General features: G+C 41.7%; 1 protein-coding gene across 5 annotated transcripts in view; it reads right to left on the bottom strand.

Annotated features, from left to right (window-relative positions):
• Nucleotides 1-20,029, bottom strand: part of LOC108884044 (histone deacetylase 7) — a 41,783-nt gene that overhangs the window by 4,367 nt on the left and 17,387 nt on the right. For 3 of the 5 annotated variants that reach the window (XM_018677673.2, XM_018677676.2, XM_018677674.2), the window contains exons 2-22: nucleotides 18,017-18,201; nucleotides 17,368-17,455; nucleotides 16,735-16,849; nucleotides 16,348-16,427; nucleotides 15,218-15,331; nucleotides 14,858-14,955; nucleotides 14,379-14,477; nucleotides 13,688-13,841; nucleotides 12,790-13,034; nucleotides 12,297-12,530; nucleotides 11,593-11,788; nucleotides 11,324-11,457; nucleotides 11,013-11,133; nucleotides 10,865-10,914; nucleotides 9,369-9,476; nucleotides 9,114-9,169; nucleotides 7,831-7,918; nucleotides 7,231-7,350; nucleotides 4,510-4,607; nucleotides 913-1,031; nucleotides 52-185 (exon numbers count right to left, since the gene is read on the bottom strand). In XM_018677673.2, coding sequence (XP_018533189.1) covers nucleotides 52-185; nucleotides 913-1,031; nucleotides 4,510-4,607; nucleotides 7,231-7,350; nucleotides 7,831-7,918; nucleotides 9,114-9,169; nucleotides 9,369-9,476; nucleotides 10,865-10,914; nucleotides 11,013-11,133; nucleotides 11,324-11,457; nucleotides 11,593-11,788; nucleotides 12,297-12,530; nucleotides 12,790-13,034; nucleotides 13,688-13,841; nucleotides 14,379-14,477; nucleotides 14,858-14,955; nucleotides 15,218-15,331; nucleotides 16,348-16,427; nucleotides 16,735-16,849; nucleotides 17,368-17,455; nucleotides 18,017-18,201 — 2,636 coding nt within the window. Of the gene's footprint in view, nucleotides 1-51; nucleotides 186-912; nucleotides 1,032-4,509; nucleotides 4,608-7,230; nucleotides 7,351-7,830; nucleotides 7,919-9,113; nucleotides 9,170-9,368; nucleotides 9,477-10,864; nucleotides 10,915-11,012; nucleotides 11,134-11,323; nucleotides 11,458-11,592; nucleotides 11,789-12,296; nucleotides 12,531-12,789; nucleotides 13,035-13,687; nucleotides 13,842-14,378; nucleotides 14,478-14,857; nucleotides 14,956-15,217; nucleotides 15,332-16,347; nucleotides 16,428-16,734; nucleotides 16,871-17,367; nucleotides 17,462-18,016; nucleotides 18,202-20,029 lie in introns of those variants that run through there. The other 2 variants (XM_018677675.2, XM_051074659.1) reach the window with 2 other exon arrangements.

Below are 20,029 nucleotides of genomic sequence, written 5' to 3'. Positions count from 1 at the left end.
TATCAGGAGAAGCACACAAATATATAATAAACAGACACACACACGTCTCACCTCCATGCCCAACAAAGCGCTGACGCAGGCTTCAGAAGCATCACAGATGGCTTTGAGGTCATGCCCCCCCTCCAGAGCCAGCACCACCCGACCCCCAGCCAGTGACATGAGCTGACGGGTGAGGAAGCCAAAACCTGAAAACAGACACACAGGCACAGGTTGAGCCAGGCGTTGACTGGTCGGCAATTTATCCATATGAGAGATGAGAATAAAAGATTCCTTCAGTGCTGGTAAAAGTGAGTCACATTTTTCACATCAATTTTCACATGCTGTTGTCACACCATTAGTTCAGTGTGATGATTTTGGACTTTTATTTTGCCATCCAGTTCTATTCACGAGTGCTCATCATTTACGATACAACATAATTCAAGGGGATTCAAGGAGACATTCTCAAATCAGTCCACAAAACAAATCTCTCTCCCTCATTGTACTCAAGAAGTTGAATTTGTTTTGATCAAAACTGCTATGTTAAACAACTTCCTCTCACCTAAGGCTCCATAGGAGAAAGGAAAAAGTATTTGACCACCTAAAAATAATCTGTGAGCAATAACCAAGCTTAATGATTCCACAGTTTCTTCCAAAATTAGTTGTAGTTTTCTGTTAAAATAAGTTTAACTGGTTTCTGTTCAATATTATGTTCAATATTCTGCATTTAAATGTCAGCAAGAATAACATAAAAGTAAATATTTATCACAACTAATGGTGAAGATAAAAGCAGGTTCATATAAGGCATATGTGAATCAGAAAATCAGGACACACTTTCACCAACTGACTGACTTACTGAATAAGGTATTAACGCTCATCCATATACAAACTATGTGAATATGATTATGTGTAAATGAGGGTCTGACTGAGCCTTACACTTGGCTGTAACCTTGTAGCCTCCCAGTGATGGCGAATGTCCTTCGACAGCATCAAAGCCAGCTGACACTAGCACCACATCAGGGGAAAACTCGTGGGCAATGGGCATCACCACGGCTCTGAGGAGGACAACAGGAAACAACATGCTGTAAACTAAATCCAGTGAATTATGTTACATTCATTCAATCCCTGTGGCCTCACTGAAATTGTACATTTAAGATATCGTGTTTTCAACAGGTGTTCGTGATTTGTGAGAGAATGAGAACTGGAAAGAGTGAATTCAATATAATAATGTGAGTGGGAAGTCATTTCCCAATTGATTTAACATCAGAATAGACTGAACATGATTAATTATTGTAATGAACAGAATTTTAAGTTGCCTGTAAAGTTAAAAAAAAAAAAAATCCCCAAAAAAATCCGAACTGAAACTGAATTGCATAGTTAAGGTGATTGATGTGCAACTGGAACACGTGTACAATGTAGGATTTTGTTCTGAGTTGTTAACTGCAAACATTTACTTCATTGTAAACTCCCTCCATTTGAAAATGATGAAAGATAAATTATCAAGGGCCTTGTTCCAAGTGCTTGATCTCTGTTCTTGATCCACTCCTGGTAAGTAGCCAACACTGGAAGGTGGGGTAGCTCCCAGGTGTGAATGTGTGCAACTGTTTAAATGTGAAGCAGAGCACTGCTGGGAAAAAACGAAGCGGGGGTGCTCTGCAAAACTTTCTTGGATATATAAAGATCAAAAAAATGCCAGAGACTCAGTCGAAATCACACAAGTTTAGGCAGGTGGCTAACACTGAAGAGTTTCTGTTTCTGTGAGTGACACAAGCAGAGAAAAATGAGACCCTTGACATATCTGGGCTGTGACACCCACATACTGTATACTCTACTCAGGGTAGACCACTTTCCTCGCTTCTATGCTCTCCTCCTCACTTCCTCTCGTCTCCCGCTGCCAGTTATTTAGCAAGAGCGCACGGCTCATGCCGCGTTTGATTCTCTCTCTCTCTCTCCGTTTCTCTCTCTCTCTCTCTCTCTCTCTCTCTCTCTCTCTCTCAGCGGCAGTTCAAAGGCGTTTGTGTGCGTCTGGTTCCTATTAGGAGCTCGTCCCTCTTCTCACGTCACTGACAGCCAGCCATCTGGGATCCATTGGGCCTAATTACGCCGCCTTTGGATTCCCTAACAATGCACCCCCCACTTCTTCTCCTCTCTTCTGCTCTCCTTTCCTCTGCTGTATTCTCCTCTCCTCTCCTCCATAGTCTGTCATTTGTCAGTAGCCACCTAGAAATACACATGAAGATACGTACATGCTATGCACAGGCATACGCATGCTCTTCCTTTGAAACTGGATGTTAAGGTAAGTGTGCTGTGCTACCGGTGATTACACTGACCTTGAATTCTGACCACCTTAGTAATCCTCCACACATATACACACACACTACGTCATGACACTTAATCTCAACGCAGCTGAGCTTTCTCTTGATTGTACTGGAGTCCCACCACCACCGCTCTCAACCACAATATTTCCCCTGTCACTAACACACCCAAATCCAGAGACACACATCATCAACAGCCGCACTTTTCTGTTCCATCCCGAAGAGAAACACAGAGTCTGGAACACTCTGTTGTCTAAATCATGTATTCAAATTGAATTACACAACTGGCACTAGACTAGATACTTAATTCCATAAACATGAATTCATGATGCATTAAATTTTCTCTGTATAGCGTGTTATGCATTTATTTGCACCAGTTAATCCACAGAATGGTGGCAACGTTTACTGAAAACTTCAAACATTTGTGTAGTGTGTGTTTTTACAGAAATCCTTTCTGTGCTCTTTCATGCATTTTGCTTCATAAAAAATCTTGACTTGTCTTGCTGCAGTTTTGCAAATCCAAAAGACATTTTATCCTTAATTAGATAGTTGAGAGTGGCAGTAAATATGGGGTTGTTCCCCATGATAACGTATGACAAAGGTCAACGGTCGGATATGCACCCCGGACATCACAGCTATGAGGCCACGGTATGTACCTCAAACCGCTGGACCACCAGGATGCTCCTCCTCTCCTCCACAGAGCTTTGTCATAGTGAAAAGTTTCTAGGAGTAACACACAATACAGCACAGTACTACAGTGTGGTTAACTGAGGAAGTTTTACACATGAAAACACTTGCCATTTCCCAAACTGGATGAAAAATACCAAAACCAGACGCCTGCTCAGGAAAGGACCAGTTGTCTCTTAATTAGCATCCAGAGCTCCAGTAAACACTGGCCTTAGTGTTTCCGAGCCTGCCTATTGGCTCTATGGATTTTACCAGTATGGGTTAGCTCATTAGCATCTTTCCTTTGACGAGTGGCCCACCCACTGTGAGTGCTGCATGCAGCACCATGTAGAGCTCACATACTGTTTAATCATCTGGTGGCGAGCCAGCATTGCTGACAGAAACACTACAGTGCAGAGCAGAACCAAACCGTACTCATTCAGGAAAAATAGCTTGAATGAAATAAAAGTGTGAACAAAGGTGTGTTTCAAGAACACAATGGTGTGTTTCTGTTTTTAGTTTAGTTTTTAAATTACTACTACTTGCTACTATCATTGCAAAAACCATTAATGCTTTGCCCATTTAATAGAAATTGTGTAGACTTTACACTGATTACTGCCAACCATGTTTCAGAGGAAATCTGGAACCAGGTATGAAACCAGCTTGAGATACTGAACAAGATCACTAAACTTTGGTTTATTTCTGTGTGGAAGGGAAGTTATGACCTCCAAAATTTGAGAATGGGCTTAATGTAGGAGGAGAAAATAATGGCTTACTGTTTGTCCCCTTGGCACAAACACTTCACATTGGTGGAAGAAAACTAATTTTCTTTTCCTACTCATCATGAAAATAATATCTTTCCTGCCTTCTCTTGATCTGGCTATATTCTGTGTTAATTCTAAATCTTCTAAATCTGCACTGTACTTTGCAGAAGACTAACATGAATAACAACCTTGACAGAAATGTAACTTATTTGATTCACAGGTGACTGTTAAATAAACATTTTGGGTGGGAGGGGGGGGTGAGACATCTATGCATTTGATTTTATTAAAGGCAGTAAGGCAAGTAGCACAACACAGCAAAACAGCCAGTGACCTACTGGTAGCTCGTGAGCAACATGTTGGAGACACCGGCAATAAGCAAACGCTCTTCATTAAAGGGTAATTTCATGCATCAGTTGCATTAGAAGGGTTGCTGTTCAGCAGCAGACCCTTCAGTAACTGTGTTTCCAACCAGAACTTTACAAGCAACAATGTATGTAACTATAATGTAACTCTCACAAATAAAAGCCAGTGTAATGTCCTTAGGGGTGGATTATCTATCTCAAGTTTGAAGTCAAGTTTGATTTTTATACAGCAGTAACACAAACTGAGGTCTTTGATTGTCTAGGCGATACTCACCAAAGTGAAATGTTATGCAATGTATGCAAGTTTGTAGCAGATATAACTTGAACATACTTAGAGCCTTGAATTTCAAATTTTAAATTGTTGAGAACTACAGTATTAAAGAAACATGATAAAGCAAATAGACAGAGGCAGAGTTAAGTCTTTACCTGAATGCAGCCAGGTACTCAGCATCTCCCATGGGAGGGTTCAAACCTCCTGTCCATCCCACATTCACATTGAAGCCTTCACCTGCATGTGCACCCACCTGGATGGAGGGAGAGAGGGGAAGAGGAGAGAAAAAAAATCTCTGTGAATGTCAAGTTAATGAGTCCCAGTGAAAGTTGAGAAACTGTGTGACGATGACAGATTTGTGTCAAATGTTCACAAAATCAGCACGGCTGTTGCAAAACTTAGTATTGCAGCAGTTGAGGGAAACTGACTGCATCTCTGTAACGCAACACCAGGGAGTGATTATGATTCCTAAATGAAAGACGGATGGCTATTAATTCAACACCCCTGTCCCTCCATTTTGATTTTGATACAATTTGTCAAATGGCCTTATAAATCACTCTGAGCCACAACAGAGCTACACCCGTTTATGGTTCCCAAGGTTTAGGCTACAGCTATACTGGAAAATATTTCACATTTGGTAACTGTTGTGTGATATATTAAAAAAAGAAAACTAGAATCACATACTGTATGCTTTAAAGTGTCCAATTTTAATATAAAAAATGTATGTATTTTTCTATAAATATAATGATACTGCATGTGGTGTATGCCGACACTATCGATTTACATGTAAATTTTACAATATCCTGTATATGATATGAGAGGATTTTTAGCTGTACTGAGATTGGCATCTAGTCTCAAAATGCCAGGCAGAGTTGATAAAGCTCCTCTCAGTTTGACCTCACATACTTGGGGCAGAGAGTGAACTGAGGCCTGGGTCTTGGAAAGAAGGTCTAAGGATTCCTGCCTCTCTCTTTGTAGTCCTGCAAGCAGCCATTTAGCTGTTCTCTAAGCCCTTCACCATCAGTCAATGTGTCAGTTTGAGGGGAGAATGAGGAGGTTGATTGACACGCTCTTGGCAACAAGGCGTGGTAATTTCCTTTGTGTGTGTGTGTGCATATGTGCGTGTGTATGGGTGTGAGAGGATGTTTGAAAGAGAAAGAATGCTGATGAGCATCGCAGAGCGTCTGTCTCCATTCTTCTCTCAGTGGACGGGATGTTCACAGGGCAAACGAAAAACACATGAGGCCTCCTGTCCTCTGCCAACTGGTAATGTACCCACATGCACACACGTGCACGCGGATACACATACACACAAAGCCACACAGCCACACACTCACACACATACACACACACATAATTCCTGCTATTGCTCCAAGTCTCTTGCGCTCCTCTGTCCTCTTTTTCTCTTTCATGTTTTCAGAGTTGCTGGACTGGATTAGGCCTTTGCTGGTTTCTGTGTGGTACTCGGCACTCTCTGTTATAGCTATGACATCACGCTCCTACCCCATGGTGTGTTATATACCTACACGGGGGACAGCAAGACTCCAGAGGTTTACCACACAGCTCAATGGAGGTTGAGGGGCCACTTAAGGCAAAGCCACATCCAAGCCGGCAGAGCGTTTTATGTACCGTCCCTCATCAGGGGATTTTATGGGAAAACATTGAGTATTTTATCCTCATTATTGTGCGGGAGGATGGGAGAGGGGGTGAGGGTTGGAGGGGGGGTTAGATGGGTGGTTAACGCCATCATGGGATGGGGTCAATTCATCTGACTGGGGATAGTCATCACACTTGGTTTCTGGTGAGACCGCAGGCAGAATTCATAGGCATCTCAATTTCCTGTATGCAAACATAGGCATGCAATTCGACTGTACACATCCTGTTGTGAAGTTCTGACATCCAGAGCCATGCAATTTTACAAAGTGAATTAATACACATTGTGAAAACACAAAAACACAGTGTCATCTGCTCACAGTGACTTCATTGGATAAACACACTTGCAGTACTTGGAAATTTCAAGTTGTATGAGTCCAAAAATTATCTTGCTAACAGAGACAATGCAGTGACACTGGGCAAAAGTGAATGAACTAACATGGCATTCAAAATTTTTAAAGAATTTACTGGCCAGGATCACAGTAAAATTATAACAGAAATAATTGACAGTGAATAGTCATTTTCAAACTAAACTTATGAGAAGCACTTTGACTTCAGTTTTATATTGTAACCGGCTCAAATTACATGATCACATTGCTTAGATTCCAGTGGTACAAGTAAAATATGTTTGTTCTTATCATGTCAACTCTGACTGGTCCAAGGCCCAGTCAGAGGCAAGATATTTTAATCCTCAAGCCCCATACAGTGCAATATAACATATCCAGAGGAACCTGCCCCATTTTTTCCCTATGCAGAGCAGACTCTGGGATCATGAAAATCAATCATCATGAATACATTTAGGTTATAATTGGGACTTTAAATCATGTAGATAATTCTTGGATTTATTCTTATAATCATTCTTCCTGTTTTGACAAGTAAATGCTAAACACAAGGCTCTTGAGCTCCCTAATGTCCCATTGGGATCACATAATTACCAAATATTTCCATGCCAACATATCTATCATCAAACATACAGTATAATTCTGTATCTTTAAGAGACAAAGTAAAATGGCTGTATTGTCTGTCCAGAATCTCCACTACAAAGAGAATTTGTCTTACAAGTAAAGAGGTTTCTCATGTGTTGTTCTTAAGTTATTGTGTTCACAAGAATTTAGGTACATGCAGAGACACACAAACACACTCAAACACCCAGACATCCCCATGACAACATAAACAAAAGCAGAAAAACACAGCAGTGCTTTGGAGGACTGTTTTGTAACTACCTCACTGGGATGTCCACTACCAGGAAAGAAGTTGCCATCATCATAGCGATGTAGAGAGATGTACAGCACACTGGGGTCGTTATAGAAAGCGTCCTGGGTGCCATTGCCGTGGTGAACATCCTGGACAATGATTGGATGACAGATTAATAAAACCTGCACAGATTTTTCCTGTCAATGGCAAATGTGTTTTAATCTTAAGGCTTTTTGATGAAGCAGGTAGTAATTAGTGTTTGATGCAGTAATATCTCAGAGAGCACGGTGTGTTTAAAGACATGTTGCAGGCTTATATACACACACATGGTGAACAGAGACGACCACCTGGCGGCAGATCAATATCTGCACATGTGTGTGGGCTTGTGTTCATAAAACTGTGTGTGACTCTGTGTCTACTCTAAGCATACGTGACAGTTCAGATCACACATGGAGACCAGAGGTGACAGTGTCTAAATGAACTAAATGATAAATAGCAGTGCTACTGTACAGGGCTGCTCTGCTTCTGGGACCATGTTCGTGCCCACGATACATTTGTGTGCCTGTGCATGTGTGTTTATTCCTGCCCATGTGGGGACCAGTGATGCTGGTCTTGCGGTGGGTCCTCACCCAGTCCACGATGAGGATCTTGCTGACGTTGAGTTTGTTTTGGAGCTGCTTGGCAGCTATGGCCACAGAGTTGAAGAAACAGAAGCCCCTGTGGACAAACAGACAGGAAGAAAGGCAGCCACATGTGTTTATCAGGACATCTTCACAAAATTAATATCACTGAATTACCATATGGACCTTAGGAACCTCTAAGACATGTCTCCAGTAATCTGGCATCATGTGGTGGCTATTCAGTCCAGGTTGTGACAGTCACAGCACTGACTCCAGTGTGCAAGTCATAGAGGGAAACTCCCGCCACGTAAACATTTACGGCAAATATTTGAGAAATGAGGATGTTTCATTTCAACATGTTTTCTATTTCATCTTCCACTGCTGACAAACAAAAATGTCTTTTCATATTACACCATTATGCTGAATCTAAAATCCAGCACTCCTGAGAAATGCAGAAACCACAAATTTTGTGACAAACAGAAAACCAAGCTTATCATAAAATTCACTCCACGTTTCAAATGATAACATAGTGTGAGATGCTGGCAGCATTTTCTGATTTCAGAGAGATGAACTCACAACTTGGCACGGCAGTTCCCTCAACACTCACTGTCTACAATAAAGGTATGCAGAAAAGTGTTGATGTATGAAAAACAATGGAGGAATGTTGGAAGTGGCAGTGTCAGCATGGGTCGTAAACTTTGAGTGCCTTTGTGTGAGTGTGTCTGTCTGTGCGTACGCGTGTGTAGACCGTATATCATATATGCTGCGCAGACTCTGCTCATCAAGAAAAAGTCATTATCATCCCATAAATAACCAGTGTCAGGCACTGCTGAGCACACACAGTCCCAGCTGAGTGTGGTTACTTGGCTAATGCCTCCTATCAAAGACACAAATCCATGCACACAAGTACACTTGTCCACACAAACACACACACACACACGCGCGCGCACACACACGTGTGCACACACGCACACATACACGCACACACACAATTCTTTTGAGGTGCTTTGCTGCTCTGTGTTCTGAAAGCTTAAGAGAAACTGAGCGGAGGAGGTAGTTTGCCCCAGGCATCAGGCAGGTAGCACACATCACACAAACTCAGACATGCACGCACAAACACACACACATATTAAGGTAGAGAGACTTCAGCACCATCTCACTCTCTCTTGCTCAGAAGTGTAGCTGATCTGTAATAAATCCTTTGAAACACTTTGCGGAGACCTCCTGGCTCCTGGTATGTATGTGTATGTATGTGTATGTGTGTGTGTGTGTGCAGGTGCTGCTGTACTTACTGAGGGGTGGACTGGGTTGCATGGTGTCCAGGGGGCCTCACCACTGCAAAGCCATTCTGTGAGAGAGGAACAAAATGCTCAACACCTTCATATATTTATGCTACTGCAGATACACTGCACATTATAGTCACCAGCTGAAATATCCAGGGGAGTTACCAAAGTACACTGTATATTATGGTGTTTACCCCACAACCTGTTACACAGCATTTTGAGAAAACACATGTCAGAGATGATAAAGTAGTAACAAAGACTCACCTTCAGCTCTCCTTGTGCTACTTTCAGTGCCAGGTCTGTGACACATCCTGCAGCGATACGAGAAGCTGCTGATGTGTGGAGTTCATTCCAGACTGTATCGATATCTACCTGTAAGTCAAATAGAGAAGAGACAAGTAGAGTCAGTTCAAAAGTCAACCACAGATGTTACCTGTAGATTTAGTTATTAATTAAACTGAATTTGTTGAACTGCTAGTATTTTTCAATAATCAATTACATGAAGAATTATTCTTACAGTGTGTTGTATTCAGATTTTTTTAAATGTCTGATAGTTCTGTAGATACTATCAACTGCTGGGAGACTTCTTTTTTCACTTCCACTTTCTGTTTGTCTCATGTATTCTTAGTAAAAACCCCATCTTGTGTTTCTATGTTACTCCATGCTTCAAAAGTCACATTTCTGGTGGTGTGCTGTGGTGGAATCAATGAAATCAGAGGAATTTCTTTTATCACAGACTTTGCCATCTTGTTCCAATCACCCCTCTTCACCAGACCAGCCAAGGGCCGGAAATCCAGGCAGATCAGTCGTCTTATCAACTAACACCCAGCCCCCTTCTTTCCTATGTCCTCTCCTCTCCTCACATATCTGTCTCCTCTCTTCTCATTGTGCTCCACAAGTTTCTCATGGACATTATTATCTGCGTCTCTTCATATCAGGGGCGAAATGTCTTTTGTACCACTTTATCCTATGAATTGTTCCTTCTTTCTTTGTCCATTGTTACATTTAATCTATTCCGCTGCTTTCACATTTTATCTTTTTCTTCTTCTGTAACAGCATTCCCTGTTTGCCCTCACCCATTCCCTCTAAATAAAATCCAGTTTCACTGGCACATATCCCTCTAAGCTGCAGTCTCAATGTGTACCCTTTTTCTTCCCGTCTTTTCTGTCTTTCTCCCACATCTCACCTTTGTACAGCCTTTGATTTCTGATTGGGTTTCAGAGTTATCTTAGCCAAAAACAATAGCATTAGCAATTTGTAGTATTATTAGCTTAATTGTGTAATGAGACATAATCAGCCATGTAATGTTTGCTGTTCAGTAATGCAATTAGATAAGTGGAAAGATTCCCACATGACTTGTGTTTTAAGGGGTCTGTGACGATGATGATGTGTGTGTGTGTGAGTGAGTGAGTGAGTGAGTGAGTGAGTGTGTGTGTGAGAGAGAGAGAGAGAGAGAGAGAGAGAGAGAGAGAGAGAGAGAGAGAGAGAGAGAGAGAGAGAGAGAGAGAGAGAGAGAGACTTTCTATGGTTGTGTGGACACATTTTTGCATTGTGAAGACATTTAAGCCACTCCCTACAACTTCAAAAGGGCTGTCTGGGAGTCAACACTTTAAGTTTTTAAGGGTAGGATGAGGTATAGGTCTGGATAAGGTTTGGGGTTGGTTGTGATGGTTAAGGTTACAATAAGGGACTAGGGAATGCATTATCTTGATAGTCCATCCAACTATAGAAAGACCAACTTGTGTGTGTGCAGCACTCACCCCAACTCCTCCACACGGTAACATCACAAAAATCCGTTGAGATAAGATTCCTGCAGGAGATAATTTATGACATGAATATTATTTATCTATTTATTTATTCATTCATTTATTCATCTACTTATTTCTTCATTATTATTGTTGATTTTACCTGCCAGCTTGCGGTTGTCCAGCTTCAGGCGGTTGAGAGGGTTGGTGCCATACAGAAGCACATGTTTCTCTGAATGGACTGACTGTAGCTCCTCTAGAGTGGCCTTCCTACTGCGAATGCGCTATACACAGACACACAAATTCACAGTTTCAAAAGGCTGTTCAATGGTTAAGACTTGGTTTTAGGGTTATGGTTATAATTAAGTTTAAGTTAGATTTAGGGTAATGGTTGGAGTTAGGCAGTTGTTATGGTTAAGGGTAGGGTAGAGGTAAGGTGTTGCATATAGAAAGAGAACTGTGTGTGCAACGTACCTCACACTGGTTCCTGAGGCCTCTTTCATGCAGTCTGGACCAGATGCTCTGGACCCTCCCAGCATGCTCAGGGTGGCGGCTATTGTCCCCACAGGTACACTGGTGCTTCTGCATCTGAGCATCATAAACCAGACCTAGATACACACAAACACATGCAAACTCACATCATCTCTTAACCTACTTTCCTTCTTCAGTATTTCATGATCTGTTGCATCAACAGGTAAAGGCTTTTCCCCCAAAATTTTCAGGATCAAAAAAGTGTCACTCACCTGTGGTGAAGCGGAGCTGAACATCTGCAGCAGGGCTGGACAGTGACAGAGAGGGTATAGTGGTGGGGGGATGTGGAGGAGGCAGGGAGGTGGAGGCTGGGGAGGACCGGGTCCGAACCAGAGGCTGGTGAGGCCAAATTAGGGGAGGCACACTTGGTGGGTCCAGCGGGAGACCCGGTCTAAGGATCACCTGCCTCTGTTGTTCCCAGAGGAGAACAGGGAATGTAGGAGTGTAAGCAGCATTTGGCAAAGACTCACTTGAGTAAATTTCACACACTCCTAAGTCCAATTCCTCTCTCCAGTACATTGCAACTACTCATTATTTGGTCAATTTAATACTGCTTGTCTAGAACAAGCAACTGATAAAGAAAGTTCAGCACTGCCAAACGTGCTGCCACAATGCTGTAGCTTACAATCTTTTCATCTAGTATAAATAAAGCTACAGCGCCCTCTGATGTCAAGAACATGGATCAAACAAGAGAATTCATGTACATGAGCACTAGCAATGCAAAATTCAAACAATTTCTTATTTTGTTTGTCATGTTCAATAATTTATTATTTTAAAAACTTAAGTTCAATAATCAAGCTCATTCACTGGCAGAGAGTTTATGTCATCATGCTTCTTCTTCCAGTAAAAAGAGGAGAAGTAATACATCATCGTCTAAAAACTCTGCTAAGATGCAACAGTGTGTTTATATCAGTACCTGACTGAGGGAATGTGAGGGCTCGATCAAGCTCTCCCGTGAGGAGGTTGTGGACTCTGTGCCGTAAACTGAGTCTGTGCTCGCAGTGCTCTGTCTCCTGTGGTAGCCATCCTCACACTCTGAGCCGCACACAGACCCTGACCCAGAACCTGATCCCGATCCAATCTCCTCCAGGTCCATGTCCTCCGATGGGATCTGTGTCAGACGAGGCTTCTCAATGGACTTGCTTGTTTGCTAATATAAGGTAGACGTTTTACAGTCTAAACAAGTCTCAAAGTTGCTAATACTCTTCAACATGTATGTGTATTCAACTGATAATAACAAATCAAATTATTTCCATCCTGATCGAATTTCCTGAGCCAAAAATTCAATAAATAATAAAGGTTCGGTACAAAAACTCCACAGAATCATTCTCATATTACTATCTGACTGGAACTAACTACTCTGTTTATTTATGTGTGACATGCTTGTGTCCACACCTTCCACCTCTCACCTTGCTCAGGTGTGCATTCTGCTTGAACCTTTCCAGCCCACTCTTGTGGTATTGTTGAAGCAGCTGATGCTGAGGGTGTGAGTGCTGGCTGGCATGCAGAGTAAATGGTGAGTGACTGTAAGGCGTTGGCTCTGAGCGTGTTCGCTCCACAGGTTTGTGCGAGGGTAAGTTGCCTACGCCTTCTCTTCTGGAAGCAGAAGTCAGGTGAGGCGGCTGCTGCAGAGGAATGGAGCTCAAACCATGAACTGTCAGGAGGAGTAGAGAGAGTAATAGGTTATAACTGGGAATAAAGATGAGGGCAGGCAGAAGGAGAGGAGGCAGATGGGTAAGGGTACATGGAGAGTGTGAGAGAGAAATACAAAAACACAATAGAAATAAAAATAAACATTACAAAAATAGGGGCAGGAAAAAAGTCACCTAAAAGAGGAACAAGGAAATTAAAATGGAAAAATGAAAGAGAAAGAGAAAAACACAAAATATTTTGGTTTCATGGTAGAACTCAAGAGATGATAATTGCTGCATAACCATCTAGTGCCAAGTAGAGGGCGCTCTTGTGCTTTCAAAAATTTAGCTAATAGAAATGTAGTACAACACAGAGCTCATAAATGCTCCTCTCTTAATCAAAATGAATGAACCTTTAAAGCATACAATTTTACGTGTTTTAGCAAGAGGGTTTTACTAATGACATTAAAGATGGCTCTGTTCCATTTAGATATATCAGTAAGTGAGCCAGAATTAATAACTCCAGGACCCTGACCTTACATCTGTGCTTTTCCTGCTAAAACTTGCAGAACTGTGTGCTGTAAAAAGGGCTTTTATGAGTGCTGTTACTGGTTAATATACAGAATTTTTGTTGGGATTGATAGAGCTTCGACAAAGAAAAGAGGAAACAACTCACCAGAGACAAGCTGGGGGTGCACCAGTCCAGTATGTGGTTCCAGTATGAGCACAGGCTGCAGGCGCTGGGCCAGGGCTGGACTACTTCCTTCCAGAGGCAAGTAGACCTGATGCAGAGCAGATAGAGCCAATGGCCTCGCTACTCGCAGGTCAGCCTGGGGAGAGAGATGTGGAGAGGACAAAAGAAGAACAGAGAGGAGAGGAAAGGTGATAGTAAAAAATGCTGGAGGGGTCATTAGGAATTTGGAAAACACTCATCATGGTTGCAGTTTACACAAAGGAGCAGGACGGAGGGTTAGTGCAAAGGGCAAGGGCTTAATGGGCTGTTTGCAATATACAGGGAGAGATTCATCAGTGGACACGGTAACAAAGTGAGTAAACTACCACATGACTGATTCACAAGATATGAAAGCACCACAGAGATCAAGAGGGAAGTGAAAGCCTAAATACACCACATGTTTCTATAAGTGTCCAAGTGTAGAGGCACTATTTTAGACACTGAGTCTCAGATACACAGGTTCCATAGCATGAATTTACCTCTGTGTATCTATGTAAATTGTAAATCTACTTAAATTGTCCTTTAAATTGACCCACGATCCAGGAAGTTTTACGTATTTTTTGTTGTTAAATAAAATACTCTGGCAATCTAAATACTGATTCTGAAGGGAACCCTCAAAGGTATTGTTGTATACCTGTGCAGGAAGTCCAGCAGTGATGTTGGGCATGGCAGTGGGGTTGGGAGGCATTGTGAAATGGGCCAAACTACCATCTTTCAGCAGCAACCTCTGTGCCTAAGTAAGACAGAATTTGTTATTATACAGGTTATCTGTACAGACAAACCCATTCAACTGATCACATCCATTTGAACATTTAAACATTGAAATATATACTTACACAATAAAGTTAATTTGACTACTCTTCAAAGTGCCATATAGAAAGAGAATGGGCTGAGCACTAAATATATCAACTTTCATAACAGCAAAGGGTTTTCTAGGAAATAGTCAATGAATTAATCCATAATGGGAAGATAAAACAGCACTCATAGCCCCATGTATTGCATTGATGTATGTTTGAGCTGGACACTGAACCTTAACCTGTGCACTCATTACATGCTAATGTGAATAAAAAAGTTTGTTAAATTGCTATAATTTGAATATAAAAGAAAGATCACCTCATGAGCCAGTGGGAGGGTCCCATTATCTGAATGGAGGCTGTCATTTGGTGAGCTGCACCCTGATGCTGGGGTGCTGCTGCTGCTGGGGGAGGAGTCTGGGTGACAGAATGGAGAGACACCTATAAACTCATGACAGCCAGCGACAAAGTGGATGTGCTCATACAGCAAGAACAAATGAACATAACAAACTGGAAAACGAATTGAACTATGTCAGCACAGTATGTATTGAAATTACATGATCTGTGTTGCTAAAAACACATCATTCAAGTGTTTTGTGTTGTAAAGTGCCACATACAATACTGGCATATCAAAACAGCATAATAATGAGAGTGATCCAGCTAAGTGTAGATACTCTACCCAGAGTTTCTGTCCTGTGCTTGACAGCAGGAGGGGCACTGATCTTACGCTGCAGCGGGTTCGGCCTTGCACTGATGAGCTTCTTTAATTTCCATTTCAGAGTGGGCTCAGAGACTGCACGCACACAATTACCCACAAATGAATACATGAAAAAGCACGCATAGACACAGAGACAATTATGCCTAAGGCCACATACAATGGAACATGTACATAGCTCTCAAACTCACAGAACCTGATGATAAACAATATGACCCTACACAGTACATCTGCAGGAATGCACATACTACTTACTCTATTGATGCACTCAATTTTCATTAAATAATAAAAAAAAAAAAAACTACCTTAAGGCAACCCGCAGCTCAGCTGAACCAAGCAAATACTTCAACCCTGGTCAATAGTGTAAAAAAGTTCCATGTTTACATTGGTCAGGCTCCAATAAGCCCAAACAAAACAATCAATCAGTGGCTGGCTTAGAGCAGATAAAAGGCAGCTTTGTATTGTCGCTGAGCCAAAAAAAGCACTGTGTGGTGTGAGTGTGTGTGTGTGTGTGTGTGTGTGTGTGTGTGTGTGTGTGTGTGTGTGTGTGTGGTGTGTGCGCTGGCACGTAAGGCGTGCTAGGGCAACGCAAATAAATAATAGCTTTTTGAATGGTTAGTGTACTTGAAGAGATGAAAACCACTCCCACTGTCATTCACACGGTGAGGGACACCTGCTTTGGACTCTCACGCAGTTCATTTTACACATACCATAGTTAAGTTATGTAATCGTTTTGGTCTTTGTGTCTTGCTGTCGCTGTTGTTTTTATGACTGGTCTCTCTCTAGCCCTGCAGGCCTGTTGCTTCATGAATTTCCTTCATCTCACTTGAAATGACACTCTTGAGTAGGTTTATTCTCTCCCTCATTTTCTCATTCTCTATCCCAGAATATGTATGTGATGACAGTTTGCTGAGACACTGAAAAGTATCACACTGAACAAAATATCCCACTGAAAAATGCAGTCACATAACTATGACTCTAACTCAAATTACACAGAGCACACCACAAGAAGGACAGACCTAAAATGGAAAATTAGCGGCAACCATCACAGCTTTAACCCCCATCACAGACACAAACAGCTAGAGGCATCTCACCTGTCCTGCGCAGGGCGAGGTCCTTGCGCTGGTCACAGGGTGTAGGCTGAGGGTTTGGGGACATGTCAGGAACCGGTAGCCTAGGCAACCAAAACAACATTTGACAGCTTTACTCATTGGTATGAGCCATTTGCTCTATTAGTTATTTTTAATCACACTTCATTACATTTGTTAAAATCAGAAAGGGAAGATGCCACTTAATAATAAAAGGGGAATTAAGACAGCATTTCACAACTGATCCATCCCCTCAACACCATCTGAATATAATTGTGGAGCTCTGCAGTATTACCAAAATAAATGTGCTGGGTTTGCAGCTCTCACAGTCTATGTTCTGCTTTGAAAAAATACTGACGTTGGAATTCTGTTGTGCCTGTCTCCATGTCTCACCTGTATCCTGATGTAGGACTGGTGTGGTTGGGGGTAACCCTGTCATGGGAGGGCTGGCTCTTCATAATTATATGTTCACGAAGTTTCTGCCTCACCAGGGGACTGGCTACAGCACCTGCCAGTCAATAAAATAACTCTGTCAGGAAAAAAGGCAATGATTTGGATCACGTACAGCCAAGCAATAGGTAGATGGCCAACAGAGGGATTCATTATATTAAAAAAAATGAAAAAAATATTCTCGATGTTGAAATGTGAACAGTTTTTTGTCACATTGTACTACATACTACTGTTATATCAGTAAGCAGTCTGGAGACTTCTGAGGTAGGATCCAGGATATTTGTCACTTTCCTCTATGCTCTCTTCATTTCCTCTACATGGTAAAAATAAAAACAGCACAGAGTGCTTCCTGAAACAAGCGTATGTTCAACTTTGGTTTGATATGAGTACAAATTTCCTTGGAATCTGAGAATACATCACAGTACTGTTGGAAATCCCCTTCTTTTTCATTGAAACATACAGTGTGCTATGAGTCAGATGAAAAGCACGTCAACAACCTTACGGTCTTTCAGAGAACCTCTGAAAACACATTACTGTATGTTACAGTACAGAGCATGTGATACGTGTGATACTCACTCTGCTCATTTTTATTCTTTCGTATCAGCTGCTGTAGCTCCTCTCTTTTCTCCTCCTCCATCTCTCTTGGCCTTTGTTCCATGTTATACTGCAAAGAAAAACATGAAAAGATATTAACACTGACCAGTCTTGCCTGCTTTAACTATGCATATGAGATTTATACAAAAAGGAACAGACATTACAACTGGCACAGTCTTTGTATATAGTTGAATATTGTTGCAGGATTTGCATGGTGAACAACTCCATGTCTTGACAAAAGCAGGATATCCTTGCACTAGCAGTGCAGTATCAACCAGCTGATCTATGGTACACATCATTCAGAATCAAATGCTGAGACGGTGGTCTATTCACAGTAACCTGACCTACTTCCGGCAAAAGCAGCTGGCTTGTTCGTGTGGTTGATGTGGGACAGGATCTGGCTGCCTCTCACTGTGTGTCGTTCTTAAATTAAATGCTGATGCACTAATCTTGCAAGATGTGGCAAGACATGAGTTTTAAATTTCATGAGCATACTTAGTCATATTAAGCCTCTGACTATGTACTGAGTGTTGATGATACAGAAACATTAAGGAGCGGTTGCTACTTATGTTTGGTGATGTTGAGAGTGCTGTAGAGTGGTAGACTCCCCACACAAGAGGTTTCCTCTCACCTGCAAGCGCTGTTGGGAAAACTGGGAGCAATGCTGAGGTGTGAGGGGTCCCAGGAAGAAGGGAGGTCGGGGGGCCAGCATGGCCGAATCCGAGCCTGGATGTAATAACCTCTGGGTCACACTTAGGTCCATGGGCTGCTCCCCACGCATGGATAACAAAACCTGACTGCTGATGATCACATCCACTACAAATGAACAGAGGGACAGAAAAAGAGAGAATAACACATCACTTTATGAGGGAAGGATAACACTGCCTATGCTAATGGGATGTCAGTGGGAGGGTGAGGCATATTTATTGTGTGAACATATGTCTGCAATACCTGTTACTTCATAGATTATAGGGTACTTTTTGTGTTGCATGCAATGATTTTTCAATGTCCTGCATGCTGGTCATCAACAGATCATCATCTTAAGAATATAGAAGGCATTGCCAATATCTTTTATGTTCATAACACACAGCATTGCCAGAGGAAGAATGTTTTGATCAGATATTAACAAAAAAAATCCCAGAACAATTGGAGCGTCATTTACTGTTTGTACTTTACATAAACATGATCAAGAGTGCACTCAGTTTATTTGGCATAAGTGTATGCCCAGATGTGTACTTGTACTTGAACTCTACACGTTCACCAGTCATATTTCATTTCATTCACGTCTTCCTGCCTCTGGTGAACTGGCCATTGTCCAACACTGCATTCAGGAAAGCTAAAGAGAGGGGTGTTTGTGTGTGTTGGGGTTGGAGGGGCGCAAAAGAAAGAAAGAATGAAAGGGTGGTGAGCTGAATTTGAACACTGTGTGGTCAAGGCATTTATTTGGGTCAGGTACATCAATCTGTCATCTCCCTTCCAGGTTTTACTAAAATGAAAGAAATAAAAAGCTAAATTTAGCACAAGTGAGACAATTGGAGCAAGCTTCAGTGTTCTAACTAAAGACAGATTTTTTAGAGGTCCAGGGGAGTGAGAAAAGGTTTTGATCCATTTATGCAATCCAAAGGACACTGTAAATATGTTAGAGCAACCTTACTTTCACCACTACTGATTTAACTGTAGCATGAATTGAACAATATGGGCCTGATGGTATGACCTATAAAACATACAACAGACAAAAAGGCCAAAGGTAACTGGTAGTGAGGAGGTTATTCTCAACTGTTGTGATGCATCATATCCATACAACAAAAACATATGGAAACTCACTGATCACTTGATACCTGAAACCAATAAACATTGGGAAGAATGTTTCGGCACTGATACAAAAGAATAAACAGATAGTCTATGGAAGGAGACACCTTGTTCCCTTTGGGGCAGAGGGACAACAGGAGGGAACTGGATGTGGAAATTTACTGAACTTGTATGCCTGAATGACTGCAACCCAGAATATTACTCAACATTACTCACATAATTCCTGTTAATGGACGTTTCTTTACTGGCATACCCTGCTGAAATACATTCACTGCTGTGGATAGCACTGAATCACAGTCACAACTTTGCAATGAAAACACCGCCTCTTACATCACAGTATCATACATTTGCTTTACAATTATTCGCTTGTCTTGGGAGTTATCCAGGAGTTAACAAATAAAAGATTATATTTTCAAAGGATCTACACTGATAAGGCACACTAAAAAAGAGGAAAAATAAAAATGTAAAAACAAATACAGATAAGTCAAGTAGATGGTGTTTCTAGAGTTAAACACAGTGTTTTGAGGGCTTGGTCTTTCATATTTCCTATTACAGTAGCTCTCGCAAGTATGGTGCATTGACTTACATGAAACCTGTAATACTTCAATAAATTATCAGATCTAACTGAACTTCCCTCCTGTCTCGGCCAGAAGGTAAGTAGTACGGACCCAGGCAGTGCTATTTGGCCCTCATTCCCAACAGTAAAACTGACTCACAGAAAAATAATAATGTCTGTGAAGGCGTTACGGGTTGACAGAATTCCACTGAAGAAGAAAACACTCCCACACTCTTATAACTGCAGGTCAAGTAAGACTTACACAAAGAAGAACAAGAA

The sequence above is a fragment of the Lates calcarifer genome, linkage group LG12 (assembly GCF_001640805.2).
Source record: "Lates calcarifer isolate ASB-BC8 linkage group LG12, TLL_Latcal_v3, whole genome shotgun sequence".
NCBI classification, from domain to species: Eukaryota; Metazoa; Chordata; class Actinopteri; family Centropomidae; genus Lates; species Lates calcarifer.
The sequence above is the reverse complement of the archived record's forward strand: the minus strand, read 5'-3'. Positions and strand labels throughout refer to the sequence as shown.